At 43.0% G+C, this 21,875-nt stretch overlaps 1 protein-coding gene across 2 annotated transcripts; it reads right to left on the bottom strand.

The window, feature by feature from the left end:
• Window positions 1–672: 672 nt before the first annotated feature.
• On the bottom strand, window positions 673–16,025 carry LOC103184994 (24-hydroxycholesterol 7-alpha-hydroxylase). Of its 2 annotated transcripts, XM_007903286.2 has the most exons (12): window positions 15,860–16,025; window positions 13,112–13,247; window positions 9,746–9,920; window positions 6,131–6,280; window positions 5,205–5,298; window positions 4,938–5,033; window positions 4,368–4,458; window positions 3,997–4,130; window positions 3,045–3,140; window positions 2,113–2,201; window positions 1,457–1,544; window positions 673–1,279 (listed from the first exon to the last, which is right to left on the bottom strand). In XM_007903286.2, the coding sequence occupies exons 3-12, from the start codon at window positions 9,868–9,870 to the stop codon at window positions 1,211–1,213; spliced, it is 1,032 nt and encodes a 343-aa protein (XP_007901477.1). In that variant the 5' UTR covers window positions 9,871–9,920; window positions 13,112–13,247; window positions 15,860–16,025; the 3' UTR covers window positions 673–1,210. The 2 variants fall into 2 exon arrangements, with proteins under 2 accessions (XP_007901477.1, XP_007901478.1); XM_007903287.2 differs by lacking the exon at window positions 3,045–3,140 and having other exon boundaries at window positions 689–1,279.
• Between the last annotated feature and the right edge of the window lie 5,850 nt (window positions 16,026–21,875).

Below are 21,875 nucleotides of genomic sequence, written 5' to 3'. Positions count from 1 at the left end.
TCCTTCCCCATTTTCAGGTCGTGCCTGAAGTCCTATCTATTCAACTGTGCCTATGGTCACCTCCGACTTCCCCTGATCAGAGTCGTGCTCCACCACTGTCAGGCGCACTGGGAAAATGGGGATGGAAGGGGTAAGGTGTAGGGATAGAGGAAGAGTTGTTTAATAATAAATAAGCAATTTTTTGTAGCCAAAACAATCTTTTGAGGGCCGTTTGTAAATACTTCATGCGATCATTTTTTCCTTCCCTGTTTTTTAGCAGAAATTTATTGTGCTGTATTTTACAAAACTTTGTCTTGTTCCTGGAAACGGCACAATCTTCTTAGTCAGTTGCTCTACGTTAAAACATTCTGCACGCTGATGTCGCATTGTGCTAAAGGGGGAAGGGATGGGCAAAGTATAAGGACATAATGGCACCTCCTTAACTGTATGTGCCGATGAGATCATAAAATTAGCATCTCATGGCTGCTAGATTTTTCTGAGTTCTATCAGCCATAAGCATAGCCCTTTACTCATTGCTACGTCTAAGAAATTGGTTGAGCTGCTTAATTACATCCTTATCTCACGAACAATTGTTGGTCTCAGAGCTTCCATTACTATTATTCCACAATGAAAATCTTCTCTTGCTAATAAGTCTCAAGAGATATCAATAACTGGATAGGACACATTTTATTTAATATTGACAGCGACTTTATTGCACTGTTCCTGTCAATGCAGATAATAGTTATCTTGATCACAACCATAATAATGACTGTATTTCATAATTTCAGTAGCATAAAGTTAGCAAGATTGATTTTAACATAGTATTCCTTACTTTAAAAATTACAATGCAAATTTTATAAGGTAAGCCTTTGCAGAACACATAGCAAGTTATAACCTACAGCTTACACGATTAAGTCTGTGAGAGATTTACGTGGTCAATATGGCTTGATCATGAATAAGGAAGGAGAAAAAGATTCCGTTGTCTGATTTCCACCACTCCAATCATCACTGAAGTTCTGAAGTTAAAAGCATTTTGCTTAACATACAACATCATGTAAGGAAGTTAAGATTTACAGTGTCAGATTTACTACTGCTGTTCCAGCATCCTTGAACAGTCTAGTCGAATTGTAGTAATTTGTAAAACGTTATACATACACAGTAAGGAAGGAAAGCACTACGTGCAGCAGTTGGGCTGCAGTTCAATCCCATGGAGTACTTGCAGCAATAATGATCACCGACTTCTATATCTAACTCTGCAAGGACCCATTGGCTGCTGGGTTCCGACTAAATGAAGAGGACTCTGTGAACAAACAAAACACTTCATCAGCAAATCATATTTCTATTGACAAACCTACTTGCACAAAATGTTACATAGCATCATGGTGACAATTTTCAGGTACTGTAAAAATATGATCGTTAATTAAATTCAGACCATACAATGTCCACTGCTTTTATTGGAGTCTCTATTTTTTTTTACCTGTTTTGGGACAGAATCCAATAGAGTAAACTCATATTTGTAAAGTATCAGAGCGATAAACAATTGGATCTCCATCAGAGCAAACCACCTGGGAGTGGGAGGAAACAGGAAGAATTATTCAAAGAGAAAACTGCATCCAGACCAATCATTTGGTAGATCGTGACTGACTACCCCATCCATTTTTTGAAGTGATAACATCCCAAATTGACAGTGGGAATTTATGTCATGCAGTTGATGTAAACTTCCAAAAGACCACTCTTTATCAATTAAAGGGTCAGTGGTTACCAAGGCTGGGATATCCAAATAAATGGATTAATATTTTCCTAGAGAGAAAGAAGCAGAGCGCAGTAGTAACTGGAACCTGGTCAAAATGGGGGAGATATTGAGTGGGTTGCTTCAGATTTATGTCTTAGGATTTCTCTCATTTCAAGAATGCCTTAAATGACTAGATTTGCAAACTTAAGTCAAGGTCAATAATTTTCATATATTAAGATTTAGGGAACTTGAAACTAGAGATTTAGGAAGCAGCCAAGATCTTGCAAAAAGAACTCAAGATGATATTTACTTGGGTTGATCAATGGTTAATATTTAATACAAAAATAGTAAATGTAAAATTGGGACAGATAATAAATAGAGGAAACTGAGCAAGTTCTAACCTTCCAGGACACTGATATCTGCCTCCTCCAAAACCAATAAAGCCATTCAAAAATACATGCTTTTCCAAATCTGCCTCCTTCCACCGTTCCTGTAGAAAGAAAGTTTTCTCAGGTCAGCACTTCACAAACAAGATCATAATGTAATGCATACATTCACGTTTTACCAATGAGACATTGACTTTTCAGGAGACATTATAGCATTCACCAGGTAATGTTTAAAATCCAAATCAGAGTAAACGATTGACATCCATTGACTGAAATACATGCTGACTTTTTCTGTTGACTGTAGCTCCAGGTTTTCATGTCTAACCCCCATTTATACTGTGTGTTTTGGGTGAATCATATTATATACCTCTACAGTGGTGAACACGAAAACTGGAAGCATTTAATAGCAGAGTTTTGTAAGTTATTTTGACATTTAATCAACCTTGATTTTTTTATTTTAGACATTTACTTTACCTGGAACATCTTTCCGACATGAAGGGCACTATACAACTATAATCTGTTGTTGTTGTACCATGTCTTTTTGATTTTTAGCAAGTTTTTTGACGACCAAAATGTCACTTCCTGCATGTAGTGCCTGCTAATATTCAATATTAATAATAATCTTTGCATCTGATATATCGCCTTATCACATAATCGCAGTGTCTCAAAGCGCTTCACAGAATGTACTGTAAAGTGATGGGATTGTTTGCATTTTGTGGGCGAAAGTAATGTCTGTGGTGACCTTATGACCCAGGGGTCAGCTATTGATAAAAAAAATTAAAAATTAAAAAGTGATGTCTAATTTCATGAAATTTAATTTTGTGTCCTTTTATTGCTCAAAATAATTATTTTATCATTGTATAGAGCAGTGAAAATGGGGAATAGTCCCTCGTAATTAAGCACACACAATGATCAGCAATAAAATATTATTGTCCAAATTGACTCACGGGAAGAAATTTTTCCGGTTCAGGAAAATACTTGGGATTCCTGTGTGCCCAGAAAAGTGACAACATCAGGATGTCTCCTGGAGGAACGATGTAGTTCTAAAGTAAGAAATCACAGTTATGTAATGCAACATGTAATATACATGGACAGCATTTTATCCCCCTTTAAAATGTCCTAAAAGAAGTACTTTTGAGTGGAAGAAAACTGTCGAAGGATTTTGGATTGTGCAGAATTTTTGCAAAGCCATTTTTTCTGAAATTCTTTAAAACAAATTGCAGAAAAAAAGTTCCAAATTTAAGAGTGAATATAAGCACAATCTGAAATAATGACAATACAGGTAAAATCACCACAGAATTTCATCCCCCCTCAAGGACCATCCCCTCATATCTGAGTGAAGTTATCAAATTGGTGGCAAATAATAATGAGAAGGTAGTTTTATTCAGTCAGTTCACTTCCACTAGGATCTACATTTTGACTGACCAAATATATTTGTGAGTGATTGTTGGAGGTTTAACACCAGCAGAATTTCCTGTGGAACTCTGAGAATTGTGCTTCTTTTTTACCTCAATAATATACTATTTAATATCTACGGCAAATTCTGAGCTGATGTGACATATTCTATTTTTCTGTTTTTTCTCTTCTGTTGATTTTGTTTCTCTTGCTTTTCAACTTAAGAACTTATCTCCATTTTTCCATTGACTCGGATACCCTACGTGCTTCCTTTTAATTGTTCTTGTCCCCATGTTAATATCCCGATGCTTTGCTACGCTTAATGTCTGCACTTTATGCTTGTGGGTCTGGCAAACCTCCCCAGTGATCGCAGTACACTGCAGGTGTCAATAAATCTCAAGATTGAACAATCAATCCTGTGGGTGCCCATAAAGCAACCTTTCCCCATGTGATCCCATTGGACCTCCCCATCACATCTCATAGATCAAACCACAGGAAACTCACTTTAATTTTCAGAGGCCGCACCACTTTTCTAGCTATGGCTCCAGGAGATCGCAAGCGAATTGCCTCTAAAATGCACCACTTCAAGTATGGAAGCTTCCGAAGATCAGTCTCACTTACTTTGATCGTTTTGTCCGCTGGCAAATGGAATAAGCAAACAAGAGAGCACGAATACATTGCCTGCTCATAACAAAAATCTCTGCAGTATGTCAGTGAAGCTAATTTCTCTCTCACTTCAATATAAAGGTACAGATCTATAGAAAATATAAATATTTCTGTTCGGTAATTTCGATAACTTCCATAACTTTATAAATGTTATAAATAAATGTGCCTGCAGTAACTTAAGTCATGTATCCTACAAGTTTTTCAATTACCTTGGCTATCAAAGACGGAACAAAGTTCCTTCATAACAGTCTTGTAAATCGAAGGGTCAGAAATTATAAATGCAAGAGACCAGAATGTAATCTAGAAAACAAAACAGCAAGTGATAATGCAGTTTATCTATGATGGAGAATATTCAGTGATTTTTGCAATGCATAAGTTCCTGAGAAAGTGGTGATAGAAGAATAAAGCAAGCTGCCAGAAGAGCCTTCACAGATAAGAAATATTTAAGTAATGGACAAACCTGAGCTATATAGAGAGTTACAAGTTCTTTGAGGGGATTTTTTTCTAGATTGAAAGAATAAATTCAAATTTAAGGAGGCTACTTCAAATATGGAAATGTCATAATTCCACTTGAGATCAGAAGAGATGATGAAGTCAAAAAATTGATAAGATGAACAAGGAACAAGCCAGAATTGAGAAATATATAGAAACTGCGACTATGTTTCACACCTTGAAACAAGGTAAGCATCGTCCCAATAAAGGCCCAGGGGGAGATCTTGTTTAAGAAAAGTGCCAACTAATATTATTACCTCAGGTATGAATGTTCTGTATGTACTTACAGGAAGTGCATTGGCTTGAGAAGCCCATAGCATCAATAAAACGTAATTGGGACCAAATTTTCCATCCACAATATCTAAAAGATGCTGTAACAAAGTCTGAAAAATATGAAACATAAATTGATATTGGATAGACATTTTAACCTTAAGGATTTCTACGTTTTAATATTCAGTATTCAGTAAACCATCTTGAAGTTACAATAAACAAACCGGGCTAGTTGCTTCCCGCAAAAAATAGTTCGGTTCATATTCCAAAAACTCCATGATTACCTTTGAGTCACTGTCCGCAGGCATTGTCTTTCCAGCTTTAGTTGCAGCACCTTCCAACAGTAATAGCAGCCAATGCTTCGATTTAGACCAATTTCTGCAAAGAGAAATCATAGTCTATCTCAGAGTCTACCTTAGGCAAATTATCTTGGTTTATCAAAGGCTAAGAAGTCTATCTTGGGCAGTTCGCTAGATTTTTTTTGATAGATTTCACTAAATATAGTGAAAACATTGCTACTTTTGGTGAACAGCATAGGATACACCCCAAAGTTTGTAGCTTGTCAGATTGCATCTTATTTAAATGCAAGGTTATCAGGACCATTTTAATTTCAGTGTTTTTTTTAAAACCAGCTGTTGAATATGAACAGGATAAATATAGAAGGTTTTCCAGAACTGCAAGAAGATATAGCATGGCATGAAATTACCTTAAACAGTACAATTTACATAGCACTTTTCGAATCAGGGCTTTGGAGGGAACTACAATTGGGATTAGTATATCTTGGGTAAAACAGTATGAAAAATCAACTAGGGGCTCTCATCATTGTTATTCAACAACAGCAGCAGCAACAACTTGTATTTATATAGTGTCCTTCACATAAGATAATGTTTCGGGCCGCTGTGCAGTGGCAGGGTTGGACTACTCAGTGATCACAGCTGGAAAACATACGCGTGTTTAGATATCAAGTGCGAACTTGAGCAATGTTCTCTTCCCTCAACAGTTGAACTAGCCTGGAAAACCTCATCATTTACATTAATTGGAGCCAACATCTTCAAGAAAAATGGATAGAAACACAGAGAAAAGGAAAGACAATACCACAGGGGTAAAGTACTCATTGTATTTTACAAAATCTATTAAAGGAATCAAATATAAGTATGTATGCAATATCTTTAATCTTGAATATACACAGAAAGCAAACTGGATTCCTTACTTTAGTAGGAACTCTGGCAGCTGGCTACCATATTCAAAGCCTTTGTCAAAAATCTTGAAGTGATCCTCAAACTCTCGAACTGCGTTTCCATCAGTGATACAGATACCTCTACCAAACAGCTGGTTCACAACTGCAGAATACATACTGTGCCTGTTAATGAAAAAAAGAAAATAATTTCCATTCAAAGGGCTTTTAATGCATATCATGTAGAAACCTTCTACCGCTAATATGAATTAAAGCACACCCAGTCAGTCATTGAAATAAGCCTTAAGTTTGATGCAACTCATTTAAATTCTACATGGACATTATTCTTATTATTGTCTAAATGATAGAGAAATATGTTTTTCTGAAGCTTATCTATCTATACTAATAAAGATAAAATGTCTGTCTGTCTGCCAAGAATGCAATAATCAATTAACATAGTGACATGATTTATACCTCATCGGAAAGGTCTTGCGTGGGGGAACGTCATGGGCATTGTTTTTTGGAGGGGGAGGGGAAATCTCCTATTGTTGATAAGCTATATTAAAAAATATATTAAAAAATGCTTTAATTAAGTCCCCAAAAGGTATGCATGGTATAAAGTAGAGAAAGGTGTCACACACCTTTCTGGTGAGATACATCTTCTATACTAATAGACAAAATGTCTGCCTAACCGATTGACGTAGAGACATGATTCATACCTATCGGAAAGGTCTTTGCATGGGGGAGTTTCATGGGCATATTTTTTTTTCAGGGATCTTCTATTGTGACCTAAACAAGCTCATCACACATGTATGGACTCCAACAAGGTCCTTCCAACCAGGAGCCCTCCCAACTAGGAGCCCTCCCAACCAGGAGCCCTCCCAACCAGGAGCCCTCCCAACCAGGAGCCCTCCCTAAAGGATATGTGTACAAATATGTGAACAAGAGATGCTAACAAGTTCAATACCACATTTTCATAATCTTAAGGGATAAAGATGCCTAAGAAGATCAAGCATTTCAAGGACAAATAAAAATGCCAGCCGAAAGAGAGAAGGCCGATTAAACTGTAAAAGGGTACAGCTAGTCAAGTATAAATGTGCTGCTTTTCTGTGAATGAAAAATCTACTGAAACAGGAAAAGAAACATTTAGGAAGAATCGGCTAGAAATTCCAGATAATTCTCTATCAACATAGAGTTCCAAATACTTCACTGGGGAACCTACAGGAGCAGCAAAAAAAAGTTTGAAACTGTTTTGGCAGTGACTGTCTATGGTAAGTACCTACTAACACAATTTTGCCAGATGTTTGTAACTTAGGAGATTTTCTACAATGGGGAAACTACAATATTTCACAGCCTTAGCGGTTAGATAGTAATCTGCATTCTTTGTGATATCTCACACTAATGTTTGTTGAATTGTGATGTATGTATATTGGATAGAAGCAAGACGTTGCCTCGCACACGTCACTGGAGAGGCTGAAAGGGAGAAGAGATACATGGTCCGCCAATTGGAACAACATTAGCCATTTGGTCCCAGAGGAAGTCATTACAGCTTCCACTGAAGATTCTGCAGTAGAAGAAGCTTCAAGGATATGACTGAGCAGGAATGTATATCTCAACCATACCTGCCAAAGGACACATCGAAAGAGCTGGCAGGATCTCAGAAACCCAACCTCAATGCCTTGAAATTGCATCAGGACAGTAGCTCTCAATTATATGCTACAGACTCCATCTAAAGTCTGGGGGGAGACTTGGAGGGAGTCATTCAACTTGCAGCCCACCAGAGCATGGAACAGGTGACCCTGCAGATGTACCTGAATCAATATAGTTACATCAAATTTGGGTTATCTCAATGCTAACAAACCAAAAGATAAAACTGTTTCTTTTGAGTTTGTTGGTTTCCTGTGATAGAGAGGCAATCTGTGCTCGTCCATATACCTCTTGTCATATAAAACCAGGAAGGGCTTCTTTACCATGAATGAAGTGGCGAGGGTTAGTAAAGGTTGCATTTTGCACTTCCAACAGCAAAGATGATTTGTTGGGAATAGGGACTATGCCCTCAGTTCATGGCACCCCCACAGATCCCAGCCAAGGAACTCTACAAACCTGTGCAAAAGAGTACTTGCATCATCATTCAGGACACTGTTTTTACTGTTTGGACTACTTGGGTGGTGTGATACAATAGCATTGCACTGAAGAGTTGCAGATTATAGCTGTCTACTACGTGTCACATAATATAGTCGAAGGGAGAGACATTCCATTGTAAAGAAGTTCAACCACTAAAAGAAGGCATGATCACTCCACTTTACAGTATAATTTATGAAGCGTTTTGAGAAGTCCTCCCGACATGAATGGCACTATATCAAATGAAAGGATTATAGGATTATTTTATGTGCGTCTGAAAAATTTAGAGGTGGGGTAGGGTGGGGGGGGGGGGGGCGCGGAAATGCTGTGATTCTTATAAAGACAACAATGGCCATTTTACAGGCTCAACTGCCCAACAGGAACTCATTGACAATGTCTTTCACAGTTGAGGACAAGTCTATGACAGCAATGCCAATTGGAAAGCTGAAAGACTGGGTGGGGGGGGTTGGGGGGGGAGGTATTCCCATGAAATTATACTGACAAATTCACTCAAAATATGAGTGCCTGACTCAAATACAAGTAACTCTGGTGTTTCAAGCATAATCTTCTGCAATCCTGGCACCTGGTTTGGAGGCTGGGTTTTGACATAAAGTAGGCCCACGTGACTGCACAGTATAAAATGTACCATACAAAAGGGACATTTGGGCTCTCTGAACAGCATGTCAAATTACTGCAAATAAATCATTGCAGAATACAGGAGAGGCCAGAAGTGAGAAGGTCAAGGTTTCTCAAAGCTATTTGCTCTCCATTCATCAGATTTTCCAATCTCTTGAGTCCAATTTGCAATATTCGCCAGATTCTCTCTCCAGGCTTTTATTTCCCACACCTTGTCGGCTTTCAAATGTCACAATTGGTGCTTTGAATGGGTTGTGAATAAATGAGAACCTTTAGTTTTCTTGGCACAAAATGAAAAAAAAATCCTCCACATTCTGTATCTGCTCGCAGATAATAATAATAATCCTTACATTTGATATGGCTCCTTTCAAGTGTTACACAGGGTAAAGTGGAGTAATTGTGCAATCGTAATTGTTGTGTAATTCAGTCACTTTCAAATGGTTTCAGTTACCACTTGTCTTGCTGATAGGAGCAGAAAATAATACTTTTGATTACATCTACTGAATGATTTAATGATTAAACTGAATTATTATTTCCATTAGTTGAGTGACATGACGGAATGCATAATAAGGATCCATAGCTCTGTCACTCAGGTATCATGATGTCTCATTATGTATCCTCAATTTATATGCATAGGATCAGATTAGACAGTGTGCAATTTTGAAAAACATGTAGTGAATGAATCTGCAAGTTATGAAAAGGAAAGTGATTTTTTTTATTTACAAAAATTGTGAATATTGTTTGAAAGCAGATTGTATCTGAGAAGCACTCTTGCGAGTCAGCACAACACAAGTTCAGATTCCCTAAATTGAATCCAGTTAGAAATTGCTATCAGACACCATTTACCTTATATGCAAACAATAGAAATTTCACATCATAGTGATGCTCACCTACCTGACGAGGTCACACAAGTCATCAGTGCCTTCAGTTCCAAGGTATGTCAGTCGCTCAGTAAACTCCTCAGAGAGATTACCAATGAACAGGTGTAAATTGGACAGAGCCAATCTCCTTTTCATCATGTCATGGATTTCTGTGTGGTGTTTATAAAAACTGTGTTTGGTAATAGAAGCTGTTGACAAAGAATAATATATTTAATAATAACTCTGCAATGTTTAAAATCTGCTATGATTCTCTGATCAGACCTGGAGTCCTGTAGCTCAGTGGTTAGAGCACTCGCCTTACAAGTGAGACACCTGGGTTCAATTCCAGGCAGAGGGCGAAACCTTGGGCAAGTTTTCTTACTGCACACACCTAATAATAATCCCTCTAAAACAAAACAATAATAAATTGGTCATTTTCAATCCACGACTGTTTGTGGGACACTGCTGTGTGCAATTGGCTGCCGTGCTTCACCCACAAATATATGGTCAATTCACTTTACAGCATATTCTATAAAGCGCTTTGAGACGTCTAGAAGACGTGAAAAGCGCTATATCAAATGCAAGGATTATTATTACATTATTATAATAACTGCTTTTGCTCCACTCGTTAAAAAAGTCATTATGTTCTGCTGCAGTTAAATCCCAACGAGGAGGTAAAATATCAAGACTGAATTTTATTCATGAGAACCCAGGATAAAGTCAGATATCACAAGAGATAGGAGGCTTGGAATTTCTCATGGTTTTAACCTCAAGACACATTTTCTTAAAATTTAAGATTGTGCAGATCATTTTGAAAAATGCTTAATTTCTGTTTTAATATGGAAGTCATCTTAATTAAACTAAATTTAAAACATTTTCAAAATTCTTCACAGTGTGAAATTTGAAGACAATGGTCTTAACACTGACACATTGTGGGCCTTTGTCTGGGAACACAGTCTTTGCTCATGGCACCAGATTATAGCAGTGACATTGTTCACTGTCTCCACTAGACCCAGTGTTAATTCTCAACAACAACAACAATATTACATTTGTATAGCGCCTTTCACATCGGGAGGACATCTCAAGGTGCTGGACAGACAGAGTTATGGACCTGACCTGGGGGTCGGGGTGTGGGAGGATGGAGGGCAGGAGGGGAAGCAAGGAGATAGAAAGCACGGTTGAAGAGAAAGGTCGAGGTGGGTCTTGAAGGTGGCGAGGGAGAGGGCGAGGCAGAGGGACTGCAGGATGGAGTTCCAGAGGGTGGGTGCAGAGTGGCGGAAGGCCCGCCTGCCGATAGCGGGGCGAGCAAGGCGGGGGACTTGAAGCAGGCTGGAGCCTGCTGAGCAGAGGGAGTGAACAGGATGGTAGGGGGTTAGGAGGTCGGAGAGTAGGGGGGAGCAAGACTGCGGAGGTCTTTGAAGGTGAGGACCAGGATCTTGAACTGTATCCTCTGTGTGATGGGAAGCCAGTGGAGTTCGGCAATGATGGTGACGATAGGGTCGCGGAGCCTAGTGTGGGAGAGGACATGGTCGGCAGAGTTCTGAATGATCTGCATCCTGTAAAGGGAGGAGTTGGGGAGGCCGACAAGCAGTGAGTTTGCATAGTCGAGCCTCGATGTAATAAAGGCGTTTATGAGGGTTTCGGCAGCCTGTGGTATGAGACAATGGCGATGTTGCGGAGGTGGGGGAAGGCAGAGTGGGTCATGGCACAGGTGTGGGATAGAAAGGATAGTTGAGGGTCAAACAAGACCCCAAGGTTCTGGACTGGCTTAGCAAGGTGGAGTGTGCAACCATGGATCGTAATGCTGTCAGCGCCTGAGGTGAGGAGGCGCTGACGGGAGCCAATCAGGAGGGCCTTGATCTTGTTGAAGTTCACCTGAAGAAAGTTCGCTCTCATCCAGGACTTGATGTCTGACTGACATTCTGTCAGGACAGTAGTGGTCCTGGAGTCAAGGGTGGAGACAGAAAGGCAGAGTTGGGTGTCATCCGCATACATGTGGAAGTTGACCATTTACGTCTGCAGTTGATGTCACCAAGAGGGAGCATACAGATATTGAAGAGGAAGGGACCAAGGACAGAGCCCCGAGGAACGCCCCACAAGACGGTCCTGGGGCTAGAGGAGAAGCCAATTGAGGAGATGAAGTGCAGGCGGTGCACCTCAGCCAGGCCTTTCATGAGAAAAACAGATTTTTTGGGGGGGCAGGGGGGAGGAAATCAAAAATTGTAAATGTCATGAAAGAGGTGATACTAAATCATTTGTAATTATGTTTTATACACAACAGTACTTATCCTAGATTGTAAATAGCATAAATATTGAACAATAATAATCCTTGTATTTGATATAGTACCTTATCATGTCTTTGCGACGTCTCAAACCGCTTCACAGAATATGCTGTAAAGTGAATTGACTACAACAACAACAACTTGGATTTATATAGCGCTGTCCACGCCGGACGGCGTCTCAGAGCGCTTTACAGTCACGGATCCCGGGCCCGAGCCACGGGGAGGGGGAGGAAGGTGACCAAAGGCGCGGTCGAAAAGAAAGGTCTTCAGCAGAGACCTGAAAATGGGAAGGGAGGGAGCGAGACGGAGGGAGTGAGGAAGGGAGTTCCAGAGCCTCGGGGCATAGTGGCTGAAGGCACAGCCGCTGAGGGTGGAGCGGAGGACTCGGAAGATGAGGAGGAGGCCAGACCCAGGGGAACGGAGGCAACGGGTACTGTTTTGTGACTGTATTTTATGTTGGGCAAAATATCTATAGTTAGCTATTGTAAGGCCTGTTCAGCGAGGCATAATTGATTTTAGTTAGCAAGATGTTACTTCAAACTAGCTGCACAACAGAGTAAGTTGCTGGAATATGTTAAATGTAATTAATATAGCTCTGACCTGACAGGTCTACAACAAGCTGTTTGTGATTTTACTCTTTTATCTCTGCAGTTCAGTTGGACCGTAGTAGATTGCTATCAACACTCATCCTACAGCTCAGGGTTAACGGTAAAACAAAGATCAAATTGTACTTTGTCAGACTCTTGTCGGTCCTCTTACTCCTGACACTTTTCAGTGGAATTTCTAAACCTACTCAACACTGCCAAAAAGTTACAATGCTTCCCATCCTTGTTATAACACTTTCTGACTGATAATCATAATCCTTGCATTTGATATTGCATTTATGACGTGGAGCACAGGTCAAAGTGCTTCACGTAATATCTGTAAAGTATAGTGATTGTTTATTTGTGGATTGTATTTTTTGTGACGGTGATCTATGCAATTAGCCATAAAGTGAATGACCATTTTTGTTAAAATTTGGAGGATTGTTGGTTCAGACACCGGGAGAAACTAAAGTACAATTGAAATCGATGTGTTGGGAACCTTTTAATCAAAGGTTAACTTCTATTATTTCTTACCTGTATGCTCTACAGGATCCTGTACTGCTTGTTGAAAGTCAACATCTTTGGATCCAAAGAATATCTTGAAATCATCCACTTCTGTAACAAAGGTAAGTCTCTTTCCAACAGTTAGCACCGTAAAAATTGGTCCATACTACAAATATAATAGTTTTAGATTTCATGAGAAAGTGTGATATGTTCTCACTTTGAATGTCAAAAATAAAAAAAAGGAACAAATGTACTAATACTGTATCTGAGTAAACATGGAATCTCCATTAAATGGAGAAACATATAGAGGTTTAAGTGAAGAATGGTTTTCTTGGCCATTTAGTCACATGCTTTTTGAAAACCAAGACGACTATCTCCTGATTCACCATCAAGTTGTTTCTTACTGAATCATCCTACCTGGAAACCTGCTCCAGCTATCCATTACACAGTGGCGTCTACAATGTATGTCCCTCAGCACTGGAAACCAAGCTCTTTTCCAATGGAAACCCAAGGATCTCAATGAAGCAAAACATCTCCCAAGGTATCAGGCTCGAGTTTGCTGAGCGGAGTGGGTGAGCAGAAGAGTGAAGTGGGAAAAGATCACAGAGATAGGGAGGTGCTGGAGCATGAAGGGATTTATAGATAAGCTAAGAAAAAAGGTTGTGCTTAATCCACCAGCATTTTGCAAACACTTTGCAAACATTTTGCGTGGCGTTTCGTAAGCGCACAAAGCCATTGCAGTTAAGAGCAGTACATTTCATCTTATATTTCTTAAGCAAAGGACAGCAGCTGCCAGTATCACCCGAGGACAGAACCAGTTTGGTTCTGGTGCCTGCTGTACAATTAAACACAGATAGGCTTGTCTTGCAGGGCAGAGCAGGGGAGGGCAGAGCAGAGCAGGGGAGGGGAGGGCAGGGCAGGGCAGAGCAGAGCAGGGGAGGGCAGGGCAGAGCAGGGGAGGGGAGGGCAGGGCAGAGCAGGGGAGGGCAGGGCAGAGCAGGGGAGGGGAGAGCAGGGCAGGGCGGGGGAGGGCAGAGCAGGGGAGGGCAGGGCAGGGCAGAGCAGGGCGGGGGAGGGCAGGGCAGGGCGGGGGAGGGCAGGGCAGAGCAGGGCGGGGGAGGGCAGAGCAGAGGGCAGGGGATGGCAGGGCAGGGGAGAGCCAGGGAGGGCGGGGCAGCGCAGGGAGGGCAGGGCAGTGCAGTGGAGAGCAGGGCAGGGAGGGGAGGGCAGGGCAGAGCAGGGGAGGGGAGAGCAGGGCAGGGAGGGCAGCGCAGGGCAGGGCAGGGAGGGGAGAGCAGGGGTGGCAGGGCAGGGGAGGCAGAGCAGAGGGCAGGGGAGAGCAGGGCCGGGAGGGCAGGGGATGGCAGGGCAGAGCAGGGCAGGGAGGGCAGGGGATGGCAGGGCAGAGCAGGGCAGGGAGGGCAGAGCAGGGAGGGGAGGGGAGGGCAGGGCAGGGAGGGCAGAGCAGAGCAGGGAGGGGAGAGCAGGGAGGGGAGGGGAGGGCAGGGCAGGGAGGGCAGAGCAGAGCAGGGATGGTAGGGCAGGGATGGCAGGGAGGGCAGCGCAGGGGAGGGGGGGGGGGGGGGAGAGACTATGATTTTTAAACCCAAACGAGTGTCACTAAGTCTGGCCTTTCGGAGGCAGTAATCACAGTAATTGCAGTGTGTGCTGTGCTCCTGGAGATGGTGTTGGGGTTCGCGGCTTTACCTCCACTCGGGTTTGTTCGATGAATTCAAGCGGAGCTTTTCCGAATCGCAAAGTAGCTCCGAGCCATGGGATCCAACCTCCGATACAGGGGGGAGCCCGAGCCCCCACCCCCCCACACAGCACAGCCCCCACCCCCCCACACAGTACAGCCCCCACCCCCCCACACAGTACAGCCTCCACCCCACACACAGTACAGCCCCCACCCCCCCACACACCCCCCCACACAGCACAGCCCCCACCCCCCCACACACCCCCCCACACACCCCCCACACAGCACAGCCCCCACCCCCCCACACACACCCCCACACACCCCCCACACAGCACAGCCCCCACCCCCCCACACACACCCCCACACACCCCCCCACACAGCACACCCCCCAACACAGCCCCCACCCCCCCACACACCCCCCCACACAGCACAGCCCCCACCCCCCCACACAGCCCCCCACACAGCACAGCCCCCACCCCCCCACACACCCCCCACACAGCACAGCCCCCACCCCCCCACACAGCACAGCCCCCAACACAGCCCCCACCCCCCCACACACACCCCCACACAGCCCCCACAGCACAGCCCCCACCCCCACCCCCCACACACCCCCCCACACAGCCCCCACAGCACAGCCCCCAACACAGCCCCCAGCACCACAGGCACCGCCAGCCACAGCCACTCAGCGCAGCTCACAGCCATAGCCGCTCTCACACCGCACTGCACTGCACAGGGCAGAGCTGCACTGCACAGGGCAGAGCTGCACTGCACTGCACAGGGCTACACTGCACAGGGCAGAGCTGCACAGGGCAGAGCTACACTACACAGGGCAGGGCTATACTGCACTGCACCCAGCCCTACACAACACTGCACAGCCCTACACAACACTGCACAGCCCTACACAACACTGCACAGCCCTACACGACACTGCACAGCCCTACACGACACTGCACAGCCCTACACGACACTGCACAACACAAGGCAGGGCAGCCACTACACAATACTGCACAGCTGTGTAGCTGTATAGCTGAGCTACACTTCAGCAGTTAGAGTTGATGTGAGAGTGAGTATATTGATTGCACCTCCAGGAAGGCAGAATTCCCACCCAAGGATCCGAGATTCAAGTCGCTTAAACTTCCAAGATTTAGGTAATATCAGAAAAAGAAAAAAACAGATATTGACGCTACAAAAACACAATTGCAAAATGATAGAGTTGAAAATCCTCTCCCTGCTATTATCAGCATTCCCCAAACAAGAGATGTTTGCCTGCTGCATCTGAACTTTGATATTGTTTGTCATCACATTGACTTACTAAATGTGAGGATAAAAGCATAATGTTGTCTATTGTAATCCTACCTATTGCAACCCTGTTGATTGAATCAATGTGAAACTATATGTCTTTTTGCCTTAGTAATTAAATGAGTTGTTAAGCATAGACTTCAGTTCCTCTGATCTTGGATTTCCCACTTTATATTTTGATTGATATAATAAGCCGATCTTTACTGGCTGCTGATCTTTGGTCCAAGGCTTCAACAAAGTGATTAGCTGCACTATTCTACACCAACTCCATGCTGGGCATCTTATTCAATCCTCAGCTGTTCTATCTCCCCCATATCCATTCCATGACCCACCCTGCCTTCCCCCACCTCTGCAACATTGTCTTGACTCGCACCACTGCTTCATTCCTTAGGCTTCCAAAACCCTCATACACGCATTCGTCACCTACGGATATTCCCTCCTTGTCGGCCTCCCCAACTCTTTTCTCCACAAGTTGCAGATCATCCAGAACTCCCCATCCCCCAGAAGAGTTCAAAATCCTCATCCTCGCCTTCAAGACCCTCCACGGCCTTGCTCCTTCCTATCTCTGTGACCTACAAACACCATATCAACCTATCTGCTCTCTCCGCTCAGTAGGCTCCAGACTGCTCCATGTCCCTTGCCTGGCCTGCCCCACCATCAGTGGTCGGCTCTTCAGCCTCCCTGCCCCCACAGGAATTCCATCCCACAGTCTCTTTGCCTCCTTCAAGACACGTCTCAAGACCCTCCTCTTTGACTGGCCTTTGGCCACCCTCCTACCCCTACCCTCCGTGACCACTGTAAGCTGATGATTTTGCACGAGTTGCACTTGGTGATTTACTTGGTGTATCCTAGCAGAAAGGGTATGGCTGCAGCACCCCCCACCCACCACCCTTTTCATCCCAGGTGGGCTGGTTTCTGTGGGAGAGAGACTTTGTTGTATCGGCCTATGTGTATGCTGAAGGAGTGTTTGGTGGTGGCAGACACAAGTTGCTCTTGGAGGCTGCATGATCAGGGGCATCCTCTTTGATAGGGGGAATGTGACACCTGGTGAGGGGTTGGTGCAGGCGTAGGGTAATCAGGCAGCCGCTAGGGAGAGGGAGAAGTGTGTCTTGGGAAGCAGAGATAGATGGTCGCCATTTTATACAGGGACGGAGAGAGAAAAACTCCTTCTAAACTGTCTGTGTAAGAGATCCAGAGACAAAGAGAGGAGAGAGAAAGATACTGAGGCAAGAGAAGGAGTTCAGTTCAACGTACACAAAGTGGTCACCTTTCTCTCCCGGAGAAAGAATTGGATCACCTTTAAATCCAAACTATGCATCCCAGGTTGTATGTATGGTATACCAACTTATCACTATCATGTTTGCTGTATTAAAGCATTAATTTCATTCTGAGGAATGCTAGTCAGCCTTTTGTATTACATTGTGAGAATCTCATAAACTGACACCACCACCCCTTCTGATCCCAATTCCCTGCTCGGGTCCAAATCCCTGACTGTCCAACGACTTGGCAAGTCCTCCTGACGTGGTAGACGCTATACAAATATAATTTGTTGTTGTATTCGAAAAGGGAAGAGAGTTTCTCTTGGTGTCCTGGACAACAACAATTCCCCAGGTAAAATTCATCATTTACCTCATGTCTGTTTGTGGAACAATGTTATGCGTGACTTGGTTGCCCACAAAATGCACAGTCATTACAATTTATTGTGAAGTGGTTTGAGATGTTCAATGATGTGATAAGCTGCTAAAACACAGGGGTTATTATAAACACAAATCATCAAACCAGATGACTCTACAGGTGGTTACCAGATATGCAAGGTGGGATACCTGGAGAAGGACTGCAAACTTGACCTCTCAGCTAGAAACATGGCACAATAGAAACTTAAAACACCTAAGAAGGCAATTCAGCCCATTGTGTCTGTGTCGCCACATAGATTGACATGTTAGGAGCCAAGTAGCTTCCCAGAAAAAGAAATAACGAAGAATTGAGCTTTAGAAGAAATCTAGGATGTAGATGTCATAGCTGCACAGTTCAAATACTTGATAAATATAATTAGTAGTTTCCCTAGCCTTCAACTCACTGGTTTACAACACCTACTCAGCAAACCTATTCATTAAATTCATTTGGTGCTTATTTAATTATTTAGTGAAGTTGATCAACTATTCATTGAAAGTTAGTATTGTACTGTATATAGTTGAAATCAAGTCAACCTACTCATTATTTGTTTATATCCAGTCAGGAAGTGTTTAAATTATTTAAATCTGTTCATATCACATTCAATTGTGGAGTCCTGTAGTTCAGTGGTTAGAGCACTCACTTTGCAAGCGAGAGACCTGAGTTCAATTCCAGGCAGGGCAAAACCTTGGGCAAGTTTCCTTACTCCACACACCTAATAATAATCCAAAAAATAAACCAAAACCAATAATAAAATTGGTCATTTTCAATCTACGATTGTTTGTGGGACATTGCTGTGCGCAATTGGCTGCCGCGTTTGCCCACAAATATACAGTCAATTCACTTTACAGTGTGTTCTGTGAAGCACTTTGGGACATCCTCCCGTCGTGAAAAGCGCTATATCAAATGCAAGGATTATTATTATTAATTAATTCATTATTTTATTCAGCAATTAAATCCAGTCAGTATTATGGTTTATTTGTAGTTCATAAATATTCACATGGACAGTTCCAAGGTGCTACTTCTGTTATCTTGCCCAGGGTGCCTTGAGGGTGTCAATTTGATGGGGCTGTCACAGTCAATCTCTACACAAGCACTTCCTGCATTCAGGGCTAAATAGTGATCAGGAGCAGAGCTGGTTCAGTATTGTCTCTCTAATTTTGGATGCTGAGGCCAGCGTAGTGCTTCCAGGTTCTATCATTGTCAAATCACAAAATATTTGTTTGCTTATGTAAAAATATCCAAAGTATGATTAAAAAATTGCATATAACTGACAGATTAAGTGAGTTGTTTAGCATTTACCAGACTGAAGAGAAGTCAAGTGTAGCATTTTACAGACTTCAGATTGGAATACACCATATGTAGTCTGCCCTAAATGCTTAACATGGCAACAAGAAGCTGATGTAAAATTAAGTATGCAATTATGTAGTGGGCATGAGTGAACCTAATTTGCTAGTATGAATGTGCATTTGAATCATGATGTTTATTCTCCCTGCCCCTGTTTGCCTTCCCCCACCTCCTCAACATTGCCGGGTTCCACCACTGTCTCACACCGCAGGCCGCAGAGATCCTCATACACGTATTCATAACATCCAGACTTGACTATGCAAACTCACTGCTTGTCGGCCTCCCCAACTCCTCCTTCCATAGGCTGCAGATCATTCAGAACTCTGCAGCCGTGCCCTCTCCCGCACCAAGCTCTATGACTCTATCACCCCCATCCTTGCCCGACTCCACTGGCTTCCCATCACATAGAGGATAGTTTAAGATCCTGGTCCTCACCTTTAAAGCCCTCCACAGTATTGCTCCCATCTACCTCTGTGACCTCCTAACCCCCTACCAACCTGCCCGATCCCTCCGCTCAGAGGGCTCTGGCCTGCTTCACGTCTCCTGCCTCACCCGCCTCACCAATGGCGGGCGGCCTTCTGCCACTCGTCCCCCACCCTCTGGAACTCCATCCCGCAGTCCGTCTGCCTCACACCCTCCCTTGCCTCCTTCAAGACCCTTCTCTTCGACCTCCACTCTCCCCAATCCCGACCTCCAGGTCGGGTCAAAGCTCCGACTGTCCAGCGCCTTAGGACGTCGTCGCGATATGAAAACCACTATACAAATGTAATTTTGTTTGTTTTATTGTTTTCAAGGTTTGCCTTTTTAATCAAAATTTGCTGGACATGTATCAGTAGTAGTTAAAATGTAGTCATTGTTAAAACAATGCTTTGACTAGAGGGTGCCCCAATAAATAACAGAACCATCTAGTACAGCGCTGACCTTTCATACCTGAGAATTGCAGTTTTGATTCCCAGTCTGTTTGGGGTTAAAAGAGTATCTGGCTCAGCATTGGTGCCTTTCCACAGTCCAATAAAATCATTCACTAGGATCACCAGTGGGGAGGTACCAGAGGGAGAGAGCCTATGGAACCACAGGACTGCAATCAGCAGCTTGGAGTCCAACCCCCACTCTGCGCATAGCCTTGACTGTCCTTTGCCTTCAGACAGATAGTCTAGGCTGACACTCCAATAAAGTGTTGGGAGATTGCTGCATTGTTGGAGGTACTGTCCTCCAGATGAGGTGTTAAACCGAAGGGAAAAAAAGTTATTAATGGGATTATTGCCTCCTCCCTTTCCTCCTTCAAGGCCGGTCTCAAGACCTTTCTCTTTGACCGTGCCTTCAGCTCCCCTCTCGACTCTCTACCCCCTCCTCGCTCCGTCCCTTCCCTCCCCTCACCCTGACCATTTCCCCCTTGCTCGGGTCCTGACCCAATTGTATAGCGCCTTGGGACATCCTCCCGACGTGAAAGGCGCTCTATGAATGGAATCTTGTTGTTGTTGTTGTTAATGCCATGTGCAAATTGCCTGACATTTTTGACTCCAAAACACACAGTGAATGCTGTACTTCTGATGTGAAAGGCACTATATTAAATGCAAGGATGATGATTAATAGCAGTTCAGACAGGAAAAGTATTTTACTCAGTTATGTTACAATTTCAACTAGCACTGAACATAGATAGAACCATAGAAATTTATGGCACAGATGAAGGACATGCTGTTCATCGTGGAAATGAGCTCTTGGCTAACCTAGGTTCATTTACCATTTTTAAAGACATGAACTCTCATCATGGCAAATGTTATTATTTTCAATATGTTGACATCAAACACAACAGGTTTTGACAAAATGTATGGCATCATAGCTTACACCTTAAAAAAACTTGTCAACTTTTTTTATAAAAGGGTATCGCTCCAAATAAACACCGACAAAACCTTGAATTCATTGTTGTAAGTATCTTTGTGAATATATGTCGGATACCAGTGGGAAGGATGTCAGCTTCAATAATATAAAGAATATAGCTGTAGGTGGAAATTCATGTGGATTATTTTCTAAAATGGTCCCTTAAAATTTCTTGAGTCACCTGAGAACATTTAAAAGACTTATAATACTCGTTCAAAGTGCCAATTTCCACTTGTAGTTTTTCAATAACATCACAAAGCCATGTTCACTCCACCCCACGATTGGTGGGTGAGCGTTCAAACACAGCTCTGCCCTTTGGAACTCTCGTCCAAAATTCGTCCACCTTGCCCATTCCCTGTCTGTTTTCAAAATCCATCTGAAGATGTATCCCGCTTACTGCGCCTTCTGCCCCCCTACTCCTCCTTCTTGCTTTCCAGCTCAGGCTACTATCTCACCTTTGTAAAGCACTTTGAGATCTTCACCCTATGTGACGGGTGCAATATAAGTGCAAATTGCTGCTAGTTAGTATAGTTCTGTGTATATATTAAGATATGAATGTGCAGAGCTCTCCTCAGCTCCCAGTGATTAGGAACAAAATGTATAAATTACAGGTTCCTGTTCCAAAGTGCTCTGCTGCAATACCTAGGCTTACGGCATGAGATTTTTTTATTCCTGTAGTATCTAGTACTTCCCACTTGGTGGTGTAATGATATTGATTGATTTGATTTATTTTAACCACTAGATGACACTGCAGAGAAACCGAAGAACAAATAGCGTAACTCTCCATGGTGTTGGTGTAAAGACGAAAAGCTATTGTTACATACTAATCCTTGACCTATAGTCCAGAAACATAAATTTAGACACCAAGGTAATACAAGAGGAATGAACTCAGATCAGCATACT

This window comes from Callorhinchus milii, unplaced genomic scaffold, assembly GCF_018977255.1.
Source record: "Callorhinchus milii isolate IMCB2004 unplaced genomic scaffold, IMCB_Cmil_1.0 Scaffold3, whole genome shotgun sequence".
Taxonomy (NCBI): Eukaryota; Metazoa; Chordata; class Chondrichthyes; order Chimaeriformes; family Callorhinchidae; genus Callorhinchus; species Callorhinchus milii.
The sequence above is the reverse complement of the archived record's forward strand: the minus strand, read 5'-3'. Positions and strand labels throughout refer to the sequence as shown.